Source organism: Castanea sativa, chromosome 5, assembly GCF_040712315.1.
Source record: "Castanea sativa cultivar Marrone di Chiusa Pesio chromosome 5, ASM4071231v1".
Taxonomy (NCBI): Eukaryota; Viridiplantae; Streptophyta; class Magnoliopsida; order Fagales; family Fagaceae; genus Castanea; species Castanea sativa.
In genome coordinates this window covers 80323322-80346603 of record NC_134017.1, presented here as the reverse complement: position 1 = coordinate 80346603, position 23282 = coordinate 80323322, and the positions used below count along the sequence as shown (strand labels likewise).

Sequence of the window (23282 nt, the reverse complement as noted above, 5' to 3'; positions counted from 1 at the left end):
TTTATTTATTTCTCATCATTGCAATTGACTATTTATAATGGATATATGTGTAAAATTTACAACATTTTTTTTTTAATAATAGACTCATTACAAATAAAGTTCTATAATAATTATGTTATAGTATTTATACAACATTCTTCAAAACCATTTTATATAAAATATGATAACATTATCCGTGCGATGCACGGGTAACTTACTAGTAACTTTTAATTGTGTGAATAGTGCCGTGTGACTCATTTTTAATGAAAGTTTTGTTAAAAAAAAAAAAAAGATTTGTAAGTTCCATAAATAGTGCACAAGACCCACTGAAACTCAAAAAAAAAAAAAAAAAAAAACAAAACAAAAAAACAAACAAAAACGTGAAAGGCTGGACTAGCTTGAACACAGACTCAGTATCCAAACGCAGGCTAGGACCCAACATTTTCCTCCTGACAACATATGTATAATTTAACTCGTAGAGTCGTTGTAGGTGTACCTTTTGTATTACACTGTTGAGCCTATTGAAGATCACAAAACGACCCATACCCTCTCATTTATGTTCACTTCATTAGTTGGTGGACATCCTAGTAGTGAACAAATATATATCCGGCTGACCCAACCAAAAGAAATTAGAGTAATAAACCTTTGTCACTAGGGCACTCTCTAATTCTTAATTAGTGTAGTTTTTTCTATATTAGGCGAGTTTCCGCCTGTTGAAGATCAAAAATTATTCTCAAGTTTAAGGCCTTGCCAACCCACAAATCTCCATTTGTTCCTCTCCATAGCCAAATCTATATTGGTGGGAAGTTCTTAACAGAACAGTACTACATGTTTTGAGTGCCATATATTTCATAAAGGTAGCTCTCTCTCTCGTATTCTAACATGTTTACAGTGAAATATATGGGATCACATAAGTGTATTCTGGTATTCATCATCTAAATGGTCAATTTCTAGATCTCTTTTCGTATGTTGTTTGTCTATCACAGACTCTAATCTTCTTTGCTGAAATGATGTTCATTGTATCTGCATATATATACATGATTATTTACTATCACAGACTCTAATAGTTACAAGCAAAAGAGAAGAGAAGAGAAGAGAGTGGTGTCATTATCATCACTATAATAGAGCTTTGCACATGCAGATTCAAATTAACTAAGAAAGAATGTGGAAGCTGAAGATAGGAGAGGGCAAAAATGATCCTTACCTTTTTAGTACAAATAACTTTGCGGGAAGACAAACATGGGAGTTTGACCCGGAGGCTGGTACACCAGAAGAGCGAGCTGAGGTTGAAGAGGCTCGTCAAAATTTCCACAAAAATCGACGTCAATTCCCGGCTTGCGGTGATCTTCTCTGGCGAATGCAGGTACCTTAAACTAATGATTTTTCTGTCATGCGCGGTCAAAAAATTAACTTCACGTGCTTATAAGAATTTCTTTTGTACTTTTAAATGAGAGAATTTTGTAACTTTGGTATTGGTATAAGTGTTGGTGATTTTGTTATTGGGCTTATTTATTTTTTTATTTTTTGGAGTTTGCTATTTGTAAGGGTGGCTTAAGTGTAAATTTATTGAATTAAATTGCTAAACTAGTTCCTGTGTGTGTGTGTGTGTGTGTGTGTGTACCAATATTTTTTTTTTCTTCAAATTTTAGTGGGTCCATTGCTCCCAAAGCCAAAGAATGGCTCCATCCTTATCCTAAGAGTACCCTTTAACATGACCCTTTAAATAATGCTATGACATAATTTTGTTTCATTCAACAACAATCTTACATGACATAACAATTTTAACATATTCGTTAAGTATCTTGCTTCAACCAATGATGTGGTAATTGAAGATGTTATCTATTATAGTTTTAGTCACATAACGTTTTTATTGAATCAAATAACTTGTTTAAATAATATACATAAATATGAATAGTCTTATAAATTACTACGTAATTGATTGGAAAAAGAGTTCTAATCATGTTTGATTTGGTATTATCCGTTACTTACCTGATGAAGTATTTTGACATTAATGGGTTTTTGAAGTGTAAAATAATATTTGTAATTTTTTTTTTAGAAAAGTACTATATAATTATAAAAAAAAAATGTTAGTTTACTATTCCATCAACCACATATGCAATACCACTAATACAATAATTAACGAAAGAACTTATACAATTTATTTTAAAAAATTAAAGAAACAATAGCACCTACTTTTTTTTATTTTTTATATACAACATAGAATTTCTACTCTAACATGTAAACTTTAGGGATTTATAGTGCAATTTTGTCTTAATTCTTTTTTACTTCTATCACAATGTTTAAGGTGACAAATCATAATGAATGCAACATTATTTTCACATTAAACTAGTGCTTGGTTAAAAAAAAAAAAAAAAGAAGAAGTGAAATTGGTTGCATATGTAATTATTATTATTATTTTGTTTATTTGGAACAATCGAAACTGAATTTTTGTTTAAAAAACAAATAAAGAAAGTCTTAATAAGTAACAGAGAAAGTCTTACCTGACCTTCAATATTTTATTGGTGTTGATTGTTGACTCATTCTACTAGGATGCCATTAATGCATTAAATAAATAAATAATGCCATCCAATAGTTGTTTTTTGTATTGAATAGAATCCAATAGTTTAACACTTGAACTTTTATAGAATTAGAGTATCTGAAATGGTGTAATAATGATTCTTAAAAAAAAAATGGTGTAATAATGATTTCTTTATTTACCTTTACTTATTATCTGTACCCAATTTTGATCCAACCAAACCCGCATGTTCATAAAGTCTTATTATAAATTTTTAAATTTATATGTTTTATTAATATATTTTCAATATATGTTTGTGTACTAAAGTTATATTAAATTTTCTATATCATAGATCACTGAAAGTATTAGTAAAACTTAATGTCCAATTGTCAAAAATGAATATTTTCAGCGTTGTACTAGATCTACTACCAAATTGAGTAGTTTATAGTAAGTTAATAATATATTTTTCCTTTATAATTGACTTTTCTTTACTTAACATGTGATATTGCTTGTGAGGTGTGGGGGGCAAGGGCCGGGGTTCAAGTCTCCAGGAGAGAGTTTCACACACATATATACTTAGATTAGGTTAGAGTAGAATTCTATCTTGTATCAACAAAAAAAAAAAGCTCTATATATTTAAGCATGAGTTTGAATTTGCTTTTTTTTTTTTAAATTTTTTTTTTAAACTTATATGTTTATGTTAAACTTTTTATTACCTCAATTTTTTGAAATACAAGTGAACTTTTACCATCTTTCAACAAATATGCAAATAAAATTTTAGCAAAAAGGCAATCCAAATGCAAAGCTAGTTATTTTATAGGTGATTTGACTTCATTTTTTTTTTTATGTATACCATGCATAAGTATTTTAATTATTTGTTATTTTTGTGAAATTATTTGACTAGTAGATTATTAGAATTACCAAACTACAAACTTAAGGATTTAAGTATTATTAAAGTCATTGGGAATTTTCCTTTTTATTTTATTTAAATTGAAAGAAATTCAAACAAAGAGAGGTTAGAAAGTTTGTTAGAGCCTCTTTTTTCTAATGAAAATGAATATGAGTTATATTGAGTTAAGTTGACCAATAAAAAAATCAGGTTAGGGTTATAGATATAATAACTCGCTTTAGTATGATAAGTTTCTTACTCATATCTGATTGGGTCAAAATCAAACCCATCCAATCTATCGTCATATATAAGTTATTAGTAACAAGGGTAATTACAATTCTCTCACTTGAGGTTTAAAGAAATTAACACCCCCCTTTTTGTTTATAATAGTAATGAAATATTCTAAATTTTTATAAGAATCTCTTTACAAAAATTTAGCCATTGCTTGTAAAAAATAAATCTGAAAAATTTAGAATAAAAACAAAAATTTATTAAACACCAAAATACTTGCAATGCAAAATCTCTACATAACCCATTGAAAAAAGAAAAAAAATTAATAAGAAAAATTCACACTTAGTATTTTAAAATACACTTTAATTAAAAATTTAAAATAATGAAATAAAATAATTTTAGAAATTTACCCTTAAGGAAATGGTAAGTTAGTACACAATATTTATAATATTAATTTTACAAAGTTTGTTCAATCAGATGTCATTTTTCCCTCCAAGTTTGGAGTGGAGTGTCATTTCCCCAAACATCAAAGTAGGGGAGTGTAATTACCCCTTCGTAAAACTATATAATAAAATTTATTGTATAGCTAGAATCACTCTTTTACCAATAATTATATAACCAACATTATCTTTGCATTGCATTGACATATAAATGTACAACTGGTACATGTGCATTTTGTTGATCCGTTTGTTTTAGTTGAAGTATAATTATAATTAAAAATTTTTAAGAGAACCTAAAATGATAAAAGAAAAATTTGTTAACAACCAAACACTAGACATAGAAGATCAAATTCAAATGGTTAATTGGATTTGAGATTTGTTTTTGATAGTGTAGAATCCCAACGGGCTATAGGCCCAATGAACTTTACTTAAACTACGTACATATTACTTGTAAAATACTCTTACAGCTAAATTTTTATTATAAATTTTAACACGGTATTTCGGATAAATTTTCTCACTTGTCAAGATCAGCTTGCAGGCATCTATTCTAAATCCCATCCCATAGAATGCTTTCGTGATCTAGTTTCCAAACTTAGGCTATATTTGGTTGAATGTAAAATATTTTTCGAGTGTAAAATAATTTCAGGTGAAAATATTTTCGTGAAAGAAAAATAATTTCTAGTGTTTGGTTGTATTTTAAAAATTATATTAGAAAATAATTTCAAGTGTTTGATAACATTTTGAAAATGCAAATTTTCTACTAGTTTCTCACATTTTCTCAGCTTCCAAACAAATTTTACATTAGAAAATCCACCACCACCAACACCCTAGCACCCACAGAAAATCCACCACTATCCACACAAAACCCACCACCACACAACACAAAAACGACCAAAACACCACCACCCACACCACCACAAAAAAAAAAAAAATCAGACATCACATAGAGAAAGCAGATCGGCGAGTGGCAAACGACAAAATCGAGAGGAGATGATCTGACCAAGAAAGCAGATTAGCAATCTCTATGGTGCGATCGAGAAAGTAGATCGGCGAGCTCTATGGCGTAATCGAGAAAGTAGATCGGCGATCTCGTTGGTCCGAGCTTGATGGCGAGTTTGGGCTTGGGGCGGTGGTCTGAGCTCGACGACGCTCCTCGATCTCACTCTCTCTTCGTGCTCTCTCTCTCTCTCTCTCTCTCTCTCTCTCTCTTCGTGCTCTCTCTCTTTCTCTGTTTTCAGTCCGTAAAATGTGATTTGAAGGTAAGATAGAAACTGAAATCATTTTCGGGGTGAGGAGGCTTATTTTATTGTCAACGCGGAAAATAATTTCCGTTGACCCAATTTTCTGAGCGTACCAAACACGGCGAGGAAAGGAAAATGATTTCCTAAAATGCCTTTCAGCCAAAACAAACGCAGCCTTAAGGTTTATTATCTTTCCTTTGAGTTTGCGTGGCTGTTAGTGTACAACCCCAATGGACTCTAGGTCCAATGTACTTTACTTGTACAACGTATTACTTGTACAATACACTTATGCTTGCATATATATAGAAAACTGATTCTCAATTCTAACAAGTAACAATTATCATTTGATTGTATTTACACCAAAAAAATAAAAAAAAAATAAAAAAAATAAGAAGAAAAAGCCAATAACAACCACAACTCTCAGTATCTTCTATTAGCCACTTGGATTAGCTAATAGGTATTATTGATCAATGTTCATTAGACTAAAATTCTAGTATAATATAGTGCCCAAATTTATAAATGTTGTTTTGGTTGTTTATTTTATGAAATGAAACTCTATGGTATTCTTAGGCGATGCTAACGTTCATACTTATGTATTTTTAAGTTCTAAACTTCTAATGCTAGGATTTTTTTTTTTTTTTGCTAGTGACGTAGGAATTATTGAAATGATTGCAGTTTTTGAGGGAGAAAAACTTCAAACAAACAATTCCCCCAGTAAAGATTGGGGATGGAGAAGAAATCACACATGAAAAGGCCACAAGTGCATTGAGGAGGGCTGTCTATTTCTATGTGGCCTTGCAGTCTTGTGATGGTCATTGGCCTGCTGAAAATGCTGGCCCCTTGTTTTTCCTTCCTCCTTTTGTGAGCTGCATCATTATCGTTATTAATTTTTCAATATTTTTATTATCATTATAATTTGTCAAAGTAAATATAAACCTCTAGAACAATGAAATTGTTCCAAATAACATCCTTGCTAGTGAACTACTTTGGCTTTCAGCTCGATATAACTACTATTTTTCTTGTATTTGATCCAAAAAATGCAGGTTTTATGTTTTTACATTACAGGACATATTAATACAATCTTCCCAGCTGAGTATAAAAAAGAAATTCTTCGTTACATATACAATCATCAGGTATATATTCTTGAAAGTGTAAAATATTAACTAAATCAATGAGAATAGAGATTTTGCAAAATTTGTCATTTGTCATTATTTATTTATTTTTGTTTTAGTTTAAACTTCAAACATCATGTCTAGTAATTATGCTAAAACTTTATCACATTTTAGAATGAAGATGGTGGATGGGGATTTTATATAGGAGGCCACAGCATCATGTTTTGCACAATTCTCAGCTACATTTGTATGCGAATACTTGGGGAAGGACCTGATGGTGGTCAAGACAATGCTTGTACAAGAGCAAGAAAATGGATCCTTGATCGTGGTGGTGCAACACACATATCTTCTTGGGGAAAGTCCTGGCTTTCGGTATGGCTATTTATTTGTGGAGATTAACATCAAATTAGAGTTAAATACTCAAAATAATTTTTATTTTAAATTAAAATATAATCATTTTTCTTTCACAATTTGGTTTCAAGTATTCACCATGCATGATGACTTTTTGTTGATAATTAACACTAGTATACAATGTCCTGTAAACTGTAGATACTTGGTGTGTTTGAATGGGTTGGAACCAACCCAATGCCTCCAGAATTTTGGCTTCTTCCTCCATTTCTTCCCATGTATCCAGGTTTATACACTAGTGCTTTTAAAATCATTATTGCATGTGGAACCTTTCTAAGATCAGTCAAGTCACTGTTGAAACAAAGTTAGTACATTTGTTTGATACCTTTGTCACTATAGAGGTTTAACATTCTTTTTAATGCACCAAATTCTAATTATAACATATCGATTTTGTGGTGCCCAAAATGCAGCCAAGATGTGGATCTATTGTCGGGCGGTGTACTTGCCTTTTTCATACTTATATGGGAGAAGGTTTGTTGGGCCAATCACACCTCTTATTCATCAATTAAGGGAGGAACTTTACACTCAACCTTACAATGAAGTTAATTGGGCCAAAGCACGTCATCAATGTGCAAATGTGAGTTTACCTTTGATGAGGAGATAACAACATGAGAAGACTCCAATTGAAGGGTTAATATAACATAGAAGGACATAACATGACCAAAAAGTTTAAGCTTGTAGGTTTGGACCCAATTATGCGATATTAACCACTCATTCTTGTCATTAGTATCCAATCTAGAAATTTAATATTTCGCTAACCATGTCACTCACGTCAATATTCCAACAACCTTCATGGTTGATAATTGTGGAATGACCTATACCATAAAGTCTTTCAAATATATCTTTCAATGCATTGATTGGGGAATTATTTTTTTTTTTTTTTTTTTTTTTGCGAATGCATTGATTGTGGACTTTTTTTTTTTTGTGCTAATGCATTGATTATGGAAATCGATTACTATAGGAGGATATGTACTATCCACATCCTTTGATACAAGATCTACTTTGGGATAGCCTATACATATTAACTGAGCCTCTTCTCACTCGTTGGCCTTTAAAGAAATTGGTTAGAGAAAAAGCTCTTCAAGCAGCAATGAAGCTCATTCACTATGAAGATGAAGTCACTAGATACATTACCACAGGGGTTGTGGAAAAGGTAATGTGATTCTACAATGCTCTAGAAAAGCCATAGACATGGTAAATTTAGGCTATATAATATTCCTCCTAATGCCATTTGCATTGAACAGTCAATGAGTATGCTTGCTTGTTGGGTTGAAGATCCAAATGGGGATTCTTTTAAGAAGCATCTTGCTAGGGTGAAAGAATACATATGGGTCGCTGAAGATGGAATCAAGGCACATGTTAGTACACATTTTATGCAAAACAATTTTAGAACTTTTTACCTATCCATTTGCATGAATTGCTAACTTTGATATATGCAATTTGTGTGTAGAGTTTTGGTAGTCAATCGTGGGATGTGGGTTTCAGTATTCAAGCTCTTTTAGCTAGTGATCTCACTAATGATATCGGACCGGTATTGAAGAAAGGGCATGAATTCATAAAAAGATCCCAGGTTTGATTTTCAATTCTTAAATCATAAAAGTCTACATTTTTGCTTAGGAAAGTCATTATCAATATGTCATTTGGAGTTATTGTGTTCCCCTTAAACAATGTAAAGGTTAGAGACAATCCTTCTGGAGACTTTAGAAAAATGCATCGTCACATTTCTAAAGGATCTTGGACTTTCTCTGATCAAGATCATGGATTACAAGTTTCTGATTGCACTGCAGAATGTTCGAAGGTCAATAACTCTGTTTAATGCTTCTTCAGATTCTACTATTGCTACTTGTCCATAATCACCATTTGACCAAATTCTCCTTTACTTCACAGTGTTGCTTGCTTTTTTCAATGATGCCACCTGAAGTTGTTGGTGAGAAAATGGAACCTGAGCGCTTGTTTGATGCTGTAAATATCCTACTTTATTTACAAGTGAGGATTAACTTTTCATAGAATGATAAATTACCACTTGTTGCAAAAACATATGCCCTTAGGATGAGACGAATTTAATTGATTTTACCATTGCTAATTAATGGAAGTTAATTGTTACCATTGTCTAATTGCTATAATATCATTAAAAATTAATACTCTTCCTAAAATCTTAAAACAATTATGAATTAGTGAACTAATCATCAACCATTAGTCTAACATGGTGCTGTATATTTATGTTTGATTATTTTGCATGCGTAGGCATGAATAGTAATAGGTAATACAAGCTACCATTGTTATAGGTGGATCTAAAAGTGCCAAAAATTACTTGTTCAAATCTAAAGAGATTTGTTATCTAAGAATATTCTTCTTAAAAAACCAAAATGGTTTACAATTTTCAATATTATATATATATATATATATATATATATATATATATATATATAAACGCTCATCATCTTTTGAACTAACTCCGAAGCAACTTTGTTAATTTTTCTTTGTTTTGCTTTTTTTTTTGGTGGCTTGTTTCTTTACATATTTAATCATTACTCCCATGCTAATGATGCAGAGTAAGAATGGAGGTTTATCAGCTTGGGAGCCCGCAGGAGCTCAAGAGTGGTTAGAAGTTAGTACCTTAACATATTGAAGTGTCATTGAAATGTTCATTTGAAAATTTATGCAGATATATTCAATCTTAATTATCATATATCAGTGGAAAATTTATTACCTTTTTTTCCCTTTAGTGGCTTAATCCCACAGAATTCTTCGAGGGTATTGTTGTTGAGCATGAGTATGTTGAGTGCACTGCATCATCAATCCAAGCTTTACTTTTGTTTAAGAAGTTGCACCCTGAGCACAGGAAAAAGGAGATTGAGAATTCTATTCAAAAAGCAGTCAAATACATTTTAGACATACAAATGCCTGATGGTTCTTGGTATGTTCATGTACTAGTTTACTCAATATTATTAGACGTAAATGCACTTTTAGATTTCTCATTTTGGTCCCTATGGAATACCATTCGAATATAAAATCTGAAGTTCCACGGTGGAAATTTGTTCGGTTTCACTAGCGATACTAAGACATGCTTGTGTGGTAGATCTTTAAAAGAAATTTGACTGTCAGCAATATATATATATATTTATATATATATATATATATATATATATATATATATATATATATATATTGTAGTGGGGGGTATGAATATAATGGCAGTACTTTGTATCTATTCTTTGGTAGTCTTTGGAAGTCTTGTCATTCTCAATCTTTAAAGTAGAAAAAGTTTTTTTAATTCTTATTTTTTTAATTTTTTCAGTTTAAATTAAAATTGAGAATTAATATTTTTTTTGTAATTTTTTATTTATTTAAATGTTGATGTGGCTTTTTTAAAAATCAAATAATTTTTTTTTACTAGCCACAACAGCATTTAACATGCCAATAGTGTGCTTTGTTTGCTACATATGAATTTTTTGTTAGTGGATTGACAGCAGAGATCAAAATGGACATGGTTTTTCATAATCAGGAACTAAAAGGTAGGGATGAAAAAAAAAATCAGCCCAAAATATAGTATCAAAATTGCATTGACATCATATTATCATTGTTATTATGGTAAGATAAATTATATGACGAATTTGAAACATTTGCTTACTATTATTGTTATCATAGTTTTATATATAGATGTAATACAAATAAATTACAAGATGAGACTTTGTCGTAGGTATGGAAATTGGGGAATTTGTTTTATGTATGGTACATGGTTTGCCCTTGGAGCATTAGCTGCAGTGGGCATGACTTACGACAATTGTCCTGCTATACGAAAAGCTGTTGAGTTTTTACTCAGAACACAAAAAGATGATGGTGGCTGGTTGGAGAGTCATCTTTCATGCCCTAAAAAGGTAGTGTTTAACCATGGATTTTGCTTAAGCCTCTAAATTCTTTATCTTTCCATATTTAATATCTTGCGTTACATCAATTTGGTTCAATGTGTTTTTGTAGATCAATGATTCAATTTAAAGAAATTTATATCTATTCTTGTTTTAAATGAGATTTTGTAGATGTTGTATAGATTCTTCCATGAAAATTAAAATAACAAATTCTCTTTGCTTGGTCATAGATATATATACCTCTTGAAGGAAATCGATCAAATTTGGTACAAACTGCATGGGCAATGATGGGTCTTATTCATGCCAAACAAGTTAGTTTATGGTTTAAAAACATATATATCATGTTATCATATGTTTTTCTTGAATAATTCTAAGAATAAAATTTTACTTGTAATAGGCTGAAAGAGACCCAACACCTCTTCATCATGCAGCGAAGTTGATAATCAATTCCCAATTGGAAAATGGCGATTTTCCTCAACAGGTGTCTTTGTTTAACATAACTTCAAATAACAAATAGAAATATGAAAATTGACAAGACATAGATATCATTCTTCCATTATGGAACGTTGTTTTTTCCCTTGACTAATAATTTTACTTCAAATATTTTGTATTTAATCATTAATTACTTTGTTGTGGCAGGAAATCACAGGAGTCTACTTGAAAAACTGCATGTTGCACTATTCAGCATATAGAAATGTTTTCCCATTGTGGGCTCTTGGAGAATACCGCAAGCATGTTCCATTGCCATCCAAAACTATATAGCTAAGAGTGGCATAGTGAGTTCTTAAGTCTTTACCATTATGTACCATTTGCTTTTTTGTCTTACCCACCAGTTTTTCATCTTTCTTTAGTAGCTATTAGTGTCTGCATATAAGTTTATAATGGCCACCTAAATAAAATGGGAATAAGGCCTACAATAATTATAATGATGTAACTTGCGCTTACACACCGAAACATTAATAATTATAATGATGAAATATTCATCTCAATTTCCACACTAAGCATTATGAATGGAAGTCACTCGGCACAAAAAATTTTAAAATTAATTGGACAAATAGAATTAAATTAGACTGCAATTATGAATTTTGATTTGATTTGAATTCTAAAATTGTACTTCAATTTTATGATATATGTGATTATATGTATATATTTTTTCCACTTTTAACAAATTAACAAAATCTTAATCCAAACACACTAAACACTATTGAAAAATAAGATTCAAAGAAATTTTGGTCTATTTTCTTATTTTGTAGAGTATATATATATATATATATATATATATATATATATATATATATATATATATATATTCTTTTCTTTTTTGTAATTTGAGATGTTGCTATAAGTTACAGCTTAGAGAATGCATTATTTGCTACTAAATTCAATATTAGCTGTAAAACTTACCCATAAGATTAATTTGTGCCTTGAATTTTTTGTTTTTTGTATTTACCACTTACTCATCATAAGCACCACATCAACAACACCAATTGAAAAAGCTTACTAAATGATAGTATGTTAAAATTAAAAAGTAACCAAAAAAAAAAAAAAACTTGAACTCCCGAAAAATATGAGTGAATAAATATTTACCATAATTGACACCTTAAATATATGATTTATGAAGTCTATGGGTCTTTATAAAATCTAATTAACCAATATTCATAAAAAATTTATGAGGAGTTGAAGGTTTTATCATGTTAATTGACTAAAGAGCAAAACTTTTTTTTTTTTTTTTGAGAGTCACTAAAGGGCAGAACTTAGATTCTCGTGTTCTTTAAGTTTTCATTTTAAATTTCAACACCTATCCAAATTAAATAAAAAAAAATAAAAAAAAAAGCTAACGCATTAACTAATCTCTTTCTTTCTTTTTATTTTTCGTTGGATGCGTTAAAGTAATAATAATAATTAAAAAAAAAAAAACCATTTAGAAGTGACCCTATTATTCCTCTCTTTTCCCACCATCACAGGCTGGGCTCGACGATGATCTCTACAAGTGGTTAGGTTCACAACACGCCCTCTCAATTAAGCGCAAAGCCTCGGTAGTTTACGCGTCGTTTTTAAGGTTTTCCATCACGTGCCCTTTGAAGTCTTTGTCTTTGTGGCGTAATAAATAAGAACAAATAAGAACAAAAATGTTGTCAACGATGAAATAGCGGTAGAAGAAGAGAAGGATTTTGCAAATTTTGAAGAACGTGAGAACTGGGTTTTACACCTCATAAGGATGCCAAACCCATTTTGTGTACTTACAGTTTGTGTACTTGAGATTTGTTCCTAATATTTGTGTACCGTAGGTAAGGTTTGGGTACCTAAGATTTGTGTCTTCTTCTAAGCTAAACAAGAAGGTTGGCCATTTATTTTTTTGAGAAACAAACACATGGTAGCTTTGTTAATGCATCCAAGGAAAAAAAAAAAAAAAATAACAGTGGTTAGCTTTATTAGTAAAGTAGACAGGTGACTAAAATTTAAAAAGAGAACCTAAAAAACAGGATTTAAGGTATTGTATCTAAATTTTGTCAAAGTTTTAACCAAAAAAAAGGAACAAAAGCAACAATTTCTTTAACAACATTGCAAAAGGTGAATGATAGTGTAGAGATTAAAAATATAGAAAAGAAAAGAGAGAGGATTAACTTGGACAACATTATCGAATTTTTCATACATAAACATTCAAAAAAAAGTTACAAAACCTATCAAAAGAACAAAAAATTATAAAAAGGAAAAAAGTGAGGACTAACCTTGACGGCGTTCTTGAATTTTCTGTACACCTAAAGAAACAAATTAGTAGGTTAAAAGGAACAACATGAGACGTACCTATAATATACCAAAAATATAAAATAGACAAAATAATTAGACAAAGTTGAAGAGTTTATTTCATAAACACCACTAGCTCACGTATGCTTATTTCATGAAGTATAGAATTCTATTGGGGCCACAACGCTAATAGATGATCACAAATTCCTTATATATATATATGCTAAATAATGATTAAGCAATGTTGAACCAGAGTACTTAAATTTATGTCTTTTTTTTCATAAAAAAAACTTTATGTTTCTTTAATTATTGCAATAACATGTCATTAAAGTATAAACGCCAAGAGCCTTGTAGCTCGCTAACATTTCTTGTTGTTTTCAATAGGGAAAATGTTAAAGTCATGAACTATTTTAAAAATTGTTGAGGTGGTAGGTAGTTATTGATATGTAAGAGGTGATGATAGTGATGGGCCTAGATGATGTGAGTTTTTATAGTTCTTCACCAAATTGAACACTCTACCCATTACATTTAATCCCATAAACATGCAAGTAAATGATTGGAGAATTGCCATCAAATTTCACACGGCATTGTTTCTCAAAAACAAAAACAAAAAAAAATTCACATGGCATTAAAGCCAATAAAATAGAATTGAAAATGACAATTTTACAAATAATTTTATTAACTTACCCTTGACTTTATTGAAAAATTCAATACCCTTTATCACAATAATTTAAATAAATGAGTTGTCAATAAGGGGAGGAAATTACGAAAACTGCACTTTCCTCGAGCTTATCCTGAGTCTTTGTATTGGACTCAAAAATACACTTTCTTATTCAATAAAACTTACAATTGTCATAGTTTGCAAACACTAAACCTATTGAACTTAAACAAGAATTTATGAGAAACAGTCAAAAGGAGGTGAACATTGATGATTTGACGTGAGGTGTCAAACACCATCCCAATGCATAACCAAACCCTTAAAATAATTTCAATTTTCTTGTTTGAGACCAAATTTACTCAAGCTTAGGCTAGGCAATACTAACTTCCGTTTGAACTAGGTTTGAATATAAGATTTGTTGACGAAAATTGTTAATTTAGTTGTTAACTTATGTTTAACAGAGATCGTTAAGTAATGTTTAACGAAATTTGTCAGTTTTATGTTTAACAAACATTGTCAAATTATGTTCAACAAAATTTGTTAAATTATGTTCAACAAAATTTGTTAAATTATGTTTAACAAAAATTGTTATTCTTCAAACATAATTTCACCCATAGACCTTTTGGTGTATAGGTTTCATTGATGTGAGTAGTAACCATTCAAAATAATATATGTGTGTGTGTGTGTGTGTATATATATATATATATATATATATCTTAATTACAATCCCTTGTTTTAAGGGAAGACCCTTTGATTCCAACTACATTGCCTTTGTACATAAATTTATTTATTTTCATGTTTCAAGGAATATGTGTTTTTATTTATTTGTAGCTACACCTAATAATTTATTTAAGTTGCCTACGTACCCTTGGCATGGATCAAGCAAATTTGTAGTTCTTATTTTGAGGTTTTAGATTTAAAATCCTCAAATATGATTTTGCCCAATTTAAATAATGGACATTTAAGTCAAATACTTGATGTTTAACTAAGCATCAACTTAATTTCATTTTTGTGTGAGATAGTTGATTTTAATCTCAAGGATAAATCAAGGTCCATGTTTTTATGGAAGTTGAACCAAGGATTTTCTCTTTGAGAAGTTGAATGTTCAAGCAATTTTCCATTTCTTTCATTTGCTTCTTTGTAGGAATTTTAATGCTATTTTGATTGAGGTTCCTAAATTTAATTATGGGAAAAAAACTTCTTTGAAGCAATTTCATTTTTATGAACATGTATTAGGAGTAGGGAATTGGAAAATTTTCTCAAATCAATTTTATAGTCATTTCATTTTTGGAATTAGAAACTCAATTTTCTATTAAGAAATTAGGAATCCCAAAGAATTAGTCATGTTGGAATTTGAAGAAATTAGAATCCCCACTTTATTTAAAATAAATTTGGTTGTTAAAGACTCCATTGAAGCATTTTTATTTTAAATTGGTGGAGTTAAGAATTCCAACTTGTTTAAGATTTGATAGAGTCAAAAACTCCATTAATTTGGTAGAGTCAAGTACTCCATTAAGATTTGGTAGAGTTAAGGACTCCATTAATTTTGTGGTAGAGTCAAGGACTCCATTAAGATTTGGTGACTCGAGGACTCTATTAATTTGGTAGAGTCAAGAACTCTATTGATTTTGGTAGAGTTGAGGTGTAGTGACCCAAAATGAGGGGCTTGCATTCCATGGAATCCCACATCGTCTAGGGAAGCACATGAAGATATGCTTATAAGGAATGACCTCCCTTTAATGTGTAGAGACCTTTTCCTCCCATTGCTGTGTGTTTTGGGAGAGAACAAAACCATGAGGGGTATGGGCCCCAAGGTAGACAATATCTACATAGTTGGGGGCGAGGTCATTACAAATGGTATCTAAGCCATGACCTAGCCGGAAGTGTAGGCCCTACATGCAAAGATGTGTGTGCCTGTAAAGGGGTGGATTGTAGTGACCCAAAAGGGGGGTCTTGCATTCCATGGAATCCCACATCGCCTAGGAAAGCACATAGAGATGTGCTTATAGGGAATGAACTCCCTTTAATGTGTGCTTTGGGGGAGAACAAAATCTTGAGGGGTATGGGCCCCAAAGCGGACAATATCTACATAATTAGGGGCGAGGTCATTACAAATGATATTAGAGCCATGTCCTAACCGGAAGTGTAGGCCCCACACACAAGGATGCGTGTGCTTATAAGAGGGGTGGATTGCAATGACCTAAAAGGGGGGGTCTTGCTTTCTATGGAATTCCACATCACCTAGGGAAGCACATGTAGATGTGCTTATAAGGAATGACCTTCCTTTAATGTGTATAGGTCTTTTCCCCCATTGTTGTGTGCTTTGGGGGAGAACAAAACCATAAGGGGTATAGGCCCCAAAGTAAACAATATCTACATAGTTGGGGGCGAGGTCATTACACAAGGACTCCATTAAAATGTGGTAGAATCAAGGACTCCATTAGTTTGGTAGAGCCCAAGTCTCCATTAATTTAGAGTCAAGGACTCTAGTTGAGACAACATTGAACCAAAACATTTAGAGAATTTTTATTTGGTAATTATCAAACGGGATCTATGAGTCAGGGATTTGTATCTAAAGCTTCATATATGGAGTTTCGAATTCCTCGTGAAACTCGACCCTATTTGGCTTACAAACAAAAATTCAGATTTGAGGAAGATGGAGGGATAGAGATTTAGAGAAGAAAGGGACTGATAAAATCTCAATCTAATACTGATGTTGTGTGCTCTTCCTCTGCTTGTTGCTCTCTATCTTTGTCCGTGTCTCTCTTCTTCTTCTTTTCTCTTTGTTTTTCTGCTGTGTGTTTTTCTTTTGTGTGTGCTTGCTTGCTTGTAATTTGCTGAAGCCTCTTTAATTTATAGAGAAATTGGGAAACTGTTTCCACATTTTTTTTTTCCAATTGATTAGTTCATGGGCCAATACTACAAGAAATGTACAATACTGCACTAGCATCTTTCATGGACTAGTGAGGATTTTGGCTAATTTCAGTTACTCTTGCTTATCAAAACACTTGAGTGGTGCGTGTGGCCAAGAGTTACTCAGCCACATGTCCTGTCTAATCTTCTTCTTCTTCTTTCAAGGGTAATTTAAATGAATGTGTGGCAGGAGGTTACTTTGCCAACCTCACGTTCTATCGTCTTGTTATTATTATTACTTTTTTAATTAATGGGTACGGAATTTCTTTTTTAAGTGAATTTGGCTGTCATACATGAGCCGGTATATCCTGCACCCGGCATATATGCCGGGTGTCTCACACAGGGGTGGGCCCCACACACTGTGGGGCCCGTCCCTGTGTCTCACACCCGGCATATATGCCGGGTGCAAGATATAATTTTCGGTCATACATTTAGCAAGATAATCCCATTTTATATTTTTGGGTGCACTATTTATATTTATTTTTGGTCCCAAAAATTTGTCCAAAACTTATATGCTTTCATAAATCTTGCTTGAACATTTTTTTTATGTAACCACATTTTGCTTTTAAATTTTATATTTCAACAAAATCTATTAGAAATAGGTGACTAATCACATCAAAATAAAATTGTGAATACTAAATATCTCCTTGGTAGGATTGGCATGAATGTTTTATGTTAGAAAAAAAAAAAAGTCTTAATGAGATTGGAGAGAAAAAAAAATACGTGGAAGCAGTGCCATCCATTGATTATGGTTTTGAAACCCGGACTGTTCAAAGAACTGTAAAAGGGAGAGGTTCAAGGTTTTTGAGGTTGGACTGAGGTCGAACCGAGGTCAGACCGTGTTGATGTAATAATGAATTTAATAATTAATTAATATGAAATAAATAAAATTTAATGCATAAAAATTAATAATATTGACTAAACATTTAGAGAAATTCAAGTATTTGGAGACTACTAAATATCAAATGATATTTTTCACAGTTTACTATAGATTTTAAATAGATATTTTCTTATCATTTATAATATTTTAATGGGGTAATTACACATAACCCACCTTTGGTTTGGGCGAAAATCACTTTGCCTATCCATGGTTTGAAAAGTATCACTTAACCTACCTATGGTATGTTTCCATCAATTTCCGTAACCGACCTTAGTCCCAGCCGTTACAAAAACACCTCTTAACCCCAAAACACAACATAACGCGAATCAAAACACCCAAAACTCAAAAACTTTGTGAGAGAGAGACCTATGGTGAGATCGTAGTGTTCTTCGTGGTTTGGAGTGTCTGGAGGGGGAGTTAACACAACTTGAGCAACATCGAAGCTAGGGAAGGTAGTTTCGGTAAAGAAAATCAAGGTATTTGTGTTTGTTCTAGATTTAGGGTCTCAAATTTTGTTCAAGTGCCAACTTACTGTGTGAAACTCTAAAGTTGGGCTTCCCAAGAATTGTGTTTTGTTGATATGTCTTCATCAAGTGGTAATTTCTCGGGTTCATGTGAGCATATGTGCAATGAGCAGACTTGTGTTTTGAGAACAAGTCTGAGTTTGTACAATTTTGGGAGGAGATTCTTGGGTTGTAGCCGTTATAAGGTTGGTTCTAAGTGTCCTTTCTTTGTTTGGCTTGATAACCTAAACTGCCCTCGTGGGAATGAAACTGCACCTTTGGCTCTAGAGAGGATGTCTAGGCTTCAGAGTGCTCTCCAACTTGCCAATGAAAGGGAAAGGACAGCTCTAGAAATGGCAGAAGAAGCTAGGAAAATGGCAGAAAAGGCTCTTGAAGAGGAAGCCAAAGCCAAGGAGAGAGAGAGAAAGGCTCGAGTTGTCTATGCAAAAGCTAAGGAAAAGGCCATGTTTGCTGAAGAGAAGCAGAGAATGTGGAAGTTTGCATGCATTTTGTCATGGATATTTTTTGTTATTATTATGTTTTTGTTGTTGTGTTTTGGCTCAATTGAGTTCTCTGGAGTGAAGAGACCAAGGTTGTTGCCCTGAAGTAGTTAATTGGTTAGTAGAGATAGTTATGGCATTGTAAAGAATGGTGTTAATGAATTTGCATTGTAATGTTGCTGCCTTGAAGTAGTTACGGCACTAGCCTACTGATGTAATGTTTTGATGTGTTAATGAACAAAGAATTGATCAATTATTGAGTATTGTTTTGTGCATACCATAAAAACCATTCAATGAAAGAAGTATTGGTCATGCCACTAGTCTCTGGGCATATAATAAAAGAAGTATTAGTCAATTATCAATGACCTGCGCATACCATAACAACCATTCCACAATAACAATTTACATACATTCTATATTGGAAAAATCTACTTGGACACAATCTGTAGTAGCAAATAAATAAACTTCTATATAATCTGGTTTGGACAAATAATGTTCCATACAGTTATCTACTCATCTCGATTTATCAAATCCTTTGCCTTTCTCTTTGACCTATACACTTGGTTTACACTTAGGTCAACAGATCAAATCCTTTGCCTTTCTCTTTTGATAACTTTTGCATCACATGGTTGTGTACACCACTCACCTCCCAATTTGGATTTTTGCTAAAATCTTCAATGAACCTCTTAGCAACATAAGCTGATGTTGCTTGGCTATTTTTAAAAGACTTGGGGCAAGTACAATCATCAGTTAAGGTCTTAATCTGACATGTTAGCTCTCCACTTATTTGAGATGCATAACATCTCCACCCACACTTATGCTTACAGTAAACTGATATCTTGGCCCTCTCATTAAGCTTGAATTTGATGTCAATAGGTTTTTTAATTGCATACTCCCTCAAAGCAGCTCTGAACACCTTTGCATTAGGAAACTTCATCTCCTTCTTCAGGACAACATTTCTCATGTCACTCTTAGCATTAAACTCTGGCTGCTCAGGTACCTGCTCATCATTAGACCCATCCAAGCTTACCACGTCATCCTTAAGAGCTAACTCAGCCCACTCAGGGTCTGTATGGGGTGCATTGCTTAATTTTGGGGCTGTATTGGGAGCATCACTTGATTTTGGAGTAGAACCTTGTGGAGCTGAGTTTGGAGCAACAAATATGTCATCACCAAAGTCATCCCCCTCTAGGCCTTCATATAGCCAATCATCATCTTCATCTCCTTCAACATTCTATTCTTCAACCCTTGCACCAACCTCAGCATCCTGTTCTTCAACTCTATCACCAACCTCAACATTCTCATCATCTTCTTCTTCCTCATAATCACTCTCCACATCTATTTTATCCACCCCTCCATCACCACCTACACCATCATCTGCCACTCCCCCTCCATCTAGATACTTAACTGCTAGTAGCTCCACATCTATATCAATGATTTTGTTAACTGGGCATGTCTTATGAAGGGTAGTCATATTCACCACATCTACATCTGATTCTATGGCCCTTAAATCATTCTCTATATCACCTTCAGGAAGTAAATACCCATATCTACTGTGTTTTTTAGGAGCACCAACTAGATGGCATAAATCTCGAATTTCAAATTATTAGGGTCAATCTCTATCAATGAATGTACATACCCACCCACATATGGAAGGATTAGGTTCTCCACAAAACATCCCCCAACATGAATTTTAATGTCAAATGTGAAGTCAACCATTTGCAATTAAAATAAGTAGTTTGTTTAAAATAAGTAGTTTGTTTACATACTGACATGCTGAAAATGACAACAAGCCAAAAGAGACAACAAGCAAAACATAGTGCTATTTTGTTTTCGCATAAAATTTGTTTTGTTATTGAGAGACAACACACGGCCAAAGGACCACATATGGCACATGCAAAACCAAATTCCCAACAAATTCATAGGGACCACACTACCCACAGTTCACAAACAAGTATAATCATTGACAAATAAACTTGATTCTTTCAAGTATACACATTATATAAACAACCATAGTAGTACATTAGCTACATACTAAGCGATTCTACATATAAATAGCAAAATGCACATTTAACATACACCAATTTTGAGAAAATTTTACAAACCCTAACTACGTGGGTGGGTTGCGGGAAAAAATGCCATCAAGAACCCAAATGCAGATCAACAGCAGTCACACATACCTTCCTCTAGCTTCGATGTTGCTCGAGTTGTGTTTTCTCCCCCTCCAGACACTCCAAACCACGAAGAACACTACGATCTCACCACAGGTTTCTCTCTCGAAAAGTTTTTGAGTTTTGGGTGTTTTGATCCGCATTATGTTGTGTTTTGGGATTAAGAGGTGTTTTTGTAACAGCTGGGACTGAGGTGGGTTACGAAGATTGACGAAAACGTACCACAGGTAGGTTAAGTGATACTTTTCAAATCATGGGTAGGCAAAGTGATTTTCGCCCAAACTATAGGTGGGTTATGTGTAATTACCCCTATTTTAATAAATTTGTACAATAGTCAACATAACAATATCTTTAAAAGCCATGATTTATACCATTAAAATATTTTAACTATTATTAACCATTGAATAGATTAGGAACAGTAAAATTTTAAAGGGGTTATAAATGATAATTCCAAATCTCAAGGTTTAAAGTTTCAAGGTTTCTAGCCATTAGGCATTTGAGCATTTGACTGTGGCTTTTGAAAAATGAAATATCAATACTACCTTTGAAAAACAAAAAAGCTCCTTTCTTGCCCAAACTCTGTTTTGCAAAACCCTCTCTCTCTCTTTCTCTCTCTCCCCTTTAAATCTCTTGTTCCCCTTTAAATCACTTGTTCCGCTTTCCTCTTAGACCAAAATCACAAAGTAAAGATCTCATCTAGTCCACTGTGGAGCTGCGCTATGAAGAACGAAGTCCTTAGTGAGTTGTGACTTTAGATCTAGTTCTTTTGGACCACCATTTTTAGGGGGGAAAAAAATGGCAGGTCCAACCAGTTTTACCCGCTCACGGGTCTAAAACCATTTGGTTGGACCACGGGTCAAAAGGTTCACGGAAAAAAAAGGGCATTTTACGAGTTTCTAAGTTAAAAAAATGGATTTTGATTGGTTTCCGGTTAACCCGGTTCCACCATCCGATCTGGTTTGGTTTTCAAAACAATGCCTTTGATAAGATTATTCCACTCATTGCCCATTTGATTTTCTGAAAATTTCATGGAATGGGAGTTTAGTGGATTAAACCTAAGGACCTATTATGGTGCTTTTTAAGTGTTGTAATAGGTCTAAGTCAAAACAACCCCTATTGCAGCACTTTCAAGCACCATAATAAATCCATTAACTTTTTTTTTTTAATATTTCAGGGAGTACCTATTGTGGCACTTTCTAAGTGTCGTAATAGGTCTAAGTCAGACCAAGACCTATTGTGGCCCTTTCCAAGCACCATAATAGATGGCCTAGATTTTTTTCCCTATAATTCCCTATAGCGACGCTTTCTAAGTGCCATAATAGGTCCACCAATTTTTATTTTTTTGGGTAGGACTTATTGCGGTGCTTCGAAATCATAGTAATAGGACATTTTTTTATTTAAATTTTTAGTTGGACCTATATACGTGCTTTTCGAATGCCGCAATAGGCCCTATCCACAAAAACATAGTTAAAAACCCTTTAAAAAGTGGCTACAGACCTCCCCCATAGCAGCGCTTATAGGTTAGGGTTTTAACCGGTGTTTGTACAAAACACAATCATAGGTTGGCTATAGCAGCATTTTTATAAAATGCCACCACAAAAATGCAACTATGGACCTGTTTTTGAGTAGTGTTGTTACCATGTTTGACAATGTGTTCTTCTAAGAGCACAACAAAATCTATCTAAATTTTCACAAATTGATGTGTCAGTTCATCATAGGTCAAATACTTAAATATAGTAGACGCAACAGGTACATAGTCCTTAATGATTATTTAACAATAGAATATAATATTATATGTCTCACTCCAAAATATTCAAGTGGCTGTAATAAACTTTCATACATCAATAGCTGCAAGGAAACAGTGTTGGTGGGCAAGAACTAAGAGAAAAGTGATGGAAAAATGCATGTATGCAGCAGAAAACAAACGGATCTACTTCATTCATAGAAGTTAACATGCACTATATAAGTTTCAGAATTTAAGAACAAGAGAGTGTACCTTGGAGCGGTGAATTTCAAAAACTTTCAAAGATCAGAAGTACTTGGGAACACTTTCAATCTTCACTCCAATTCCACTAACGCCCAATGTGTGCAGTCTCTCAATCAGTTCCAAAGGGAGAATGTCAAAGTGTCTAACACTTCTTACACACCTTTTCACAATAGTGTTTTTACAAAAATCTCTATAGAAAATTCTGTATATTTCTCCTTTTGTATCTAACCAATTATCTATTTGG

General features: G+C 32.7%; 1 protein-coding gene across 5 annotated transcripts; it reads left to right on the top strand.

Moving 5' to 3' along the window:
- The first annotated feature begins 591 nt into the window (after nucleotides 1-591).
- LOC142633729 (beta-amyrin synthase-like) lies at nucleotides 592-13005 on the top strand. Of its 5 annotated transcripts, XM_075807979.1 has the most exons (19): nucleotides 592-836; nucleotides 1037-1342; nucleotides 5971-6156; nucleotides 6339-6428; nucleotides 6582-6779; nucleotides 6957-7041; nucleotides 7226-7392; nucleotides 7777-7968; nucleotides 8060-8173; nucleotides 8266-8385; nucleotides 8491-8613; nucleotides 8703-8801; nucleotides 9367-9423; nucleotides 9542-9732; nucleotides 10516-10693; nucleotides 10912-10992; nucleotides 11079-11162; nucleotides 11321-11457; nucleotides 12646-13005. In XM_075807979.1, exons 2-18 carry the CDS (start codon nucleotides 1142-1144, stop codon nucleotides 11441-11443), a joined length of 2289 nt encoding a protein of 762 aa, XP_075664094.1. In that variant the 5' UTR covers nucleotides 592-836; nucleotides 1037-1141; the 3' UTR covers nucleotides 11444-11457; nucleotides 12646-13005. The 5 variants fall into 5 exon arrangements, with proteins under 5 accessions (XP_075664094.1, XP_075664093.1, XP_075664095.1 ...); XM_075807978.1 differs by lacking the exon at nucleotides 12646-13005 and having other exon boundaries at nucleotides 11321-11670; XM_075807980.1 differs by lacking the exon at nucleotides 12646-13005 and having other exon boundaries at nucleotides 8703-8777; nucleotides 11321-11605.
- Nucleotides 13006-23282: the final 10277 nt, after the last annotated feature.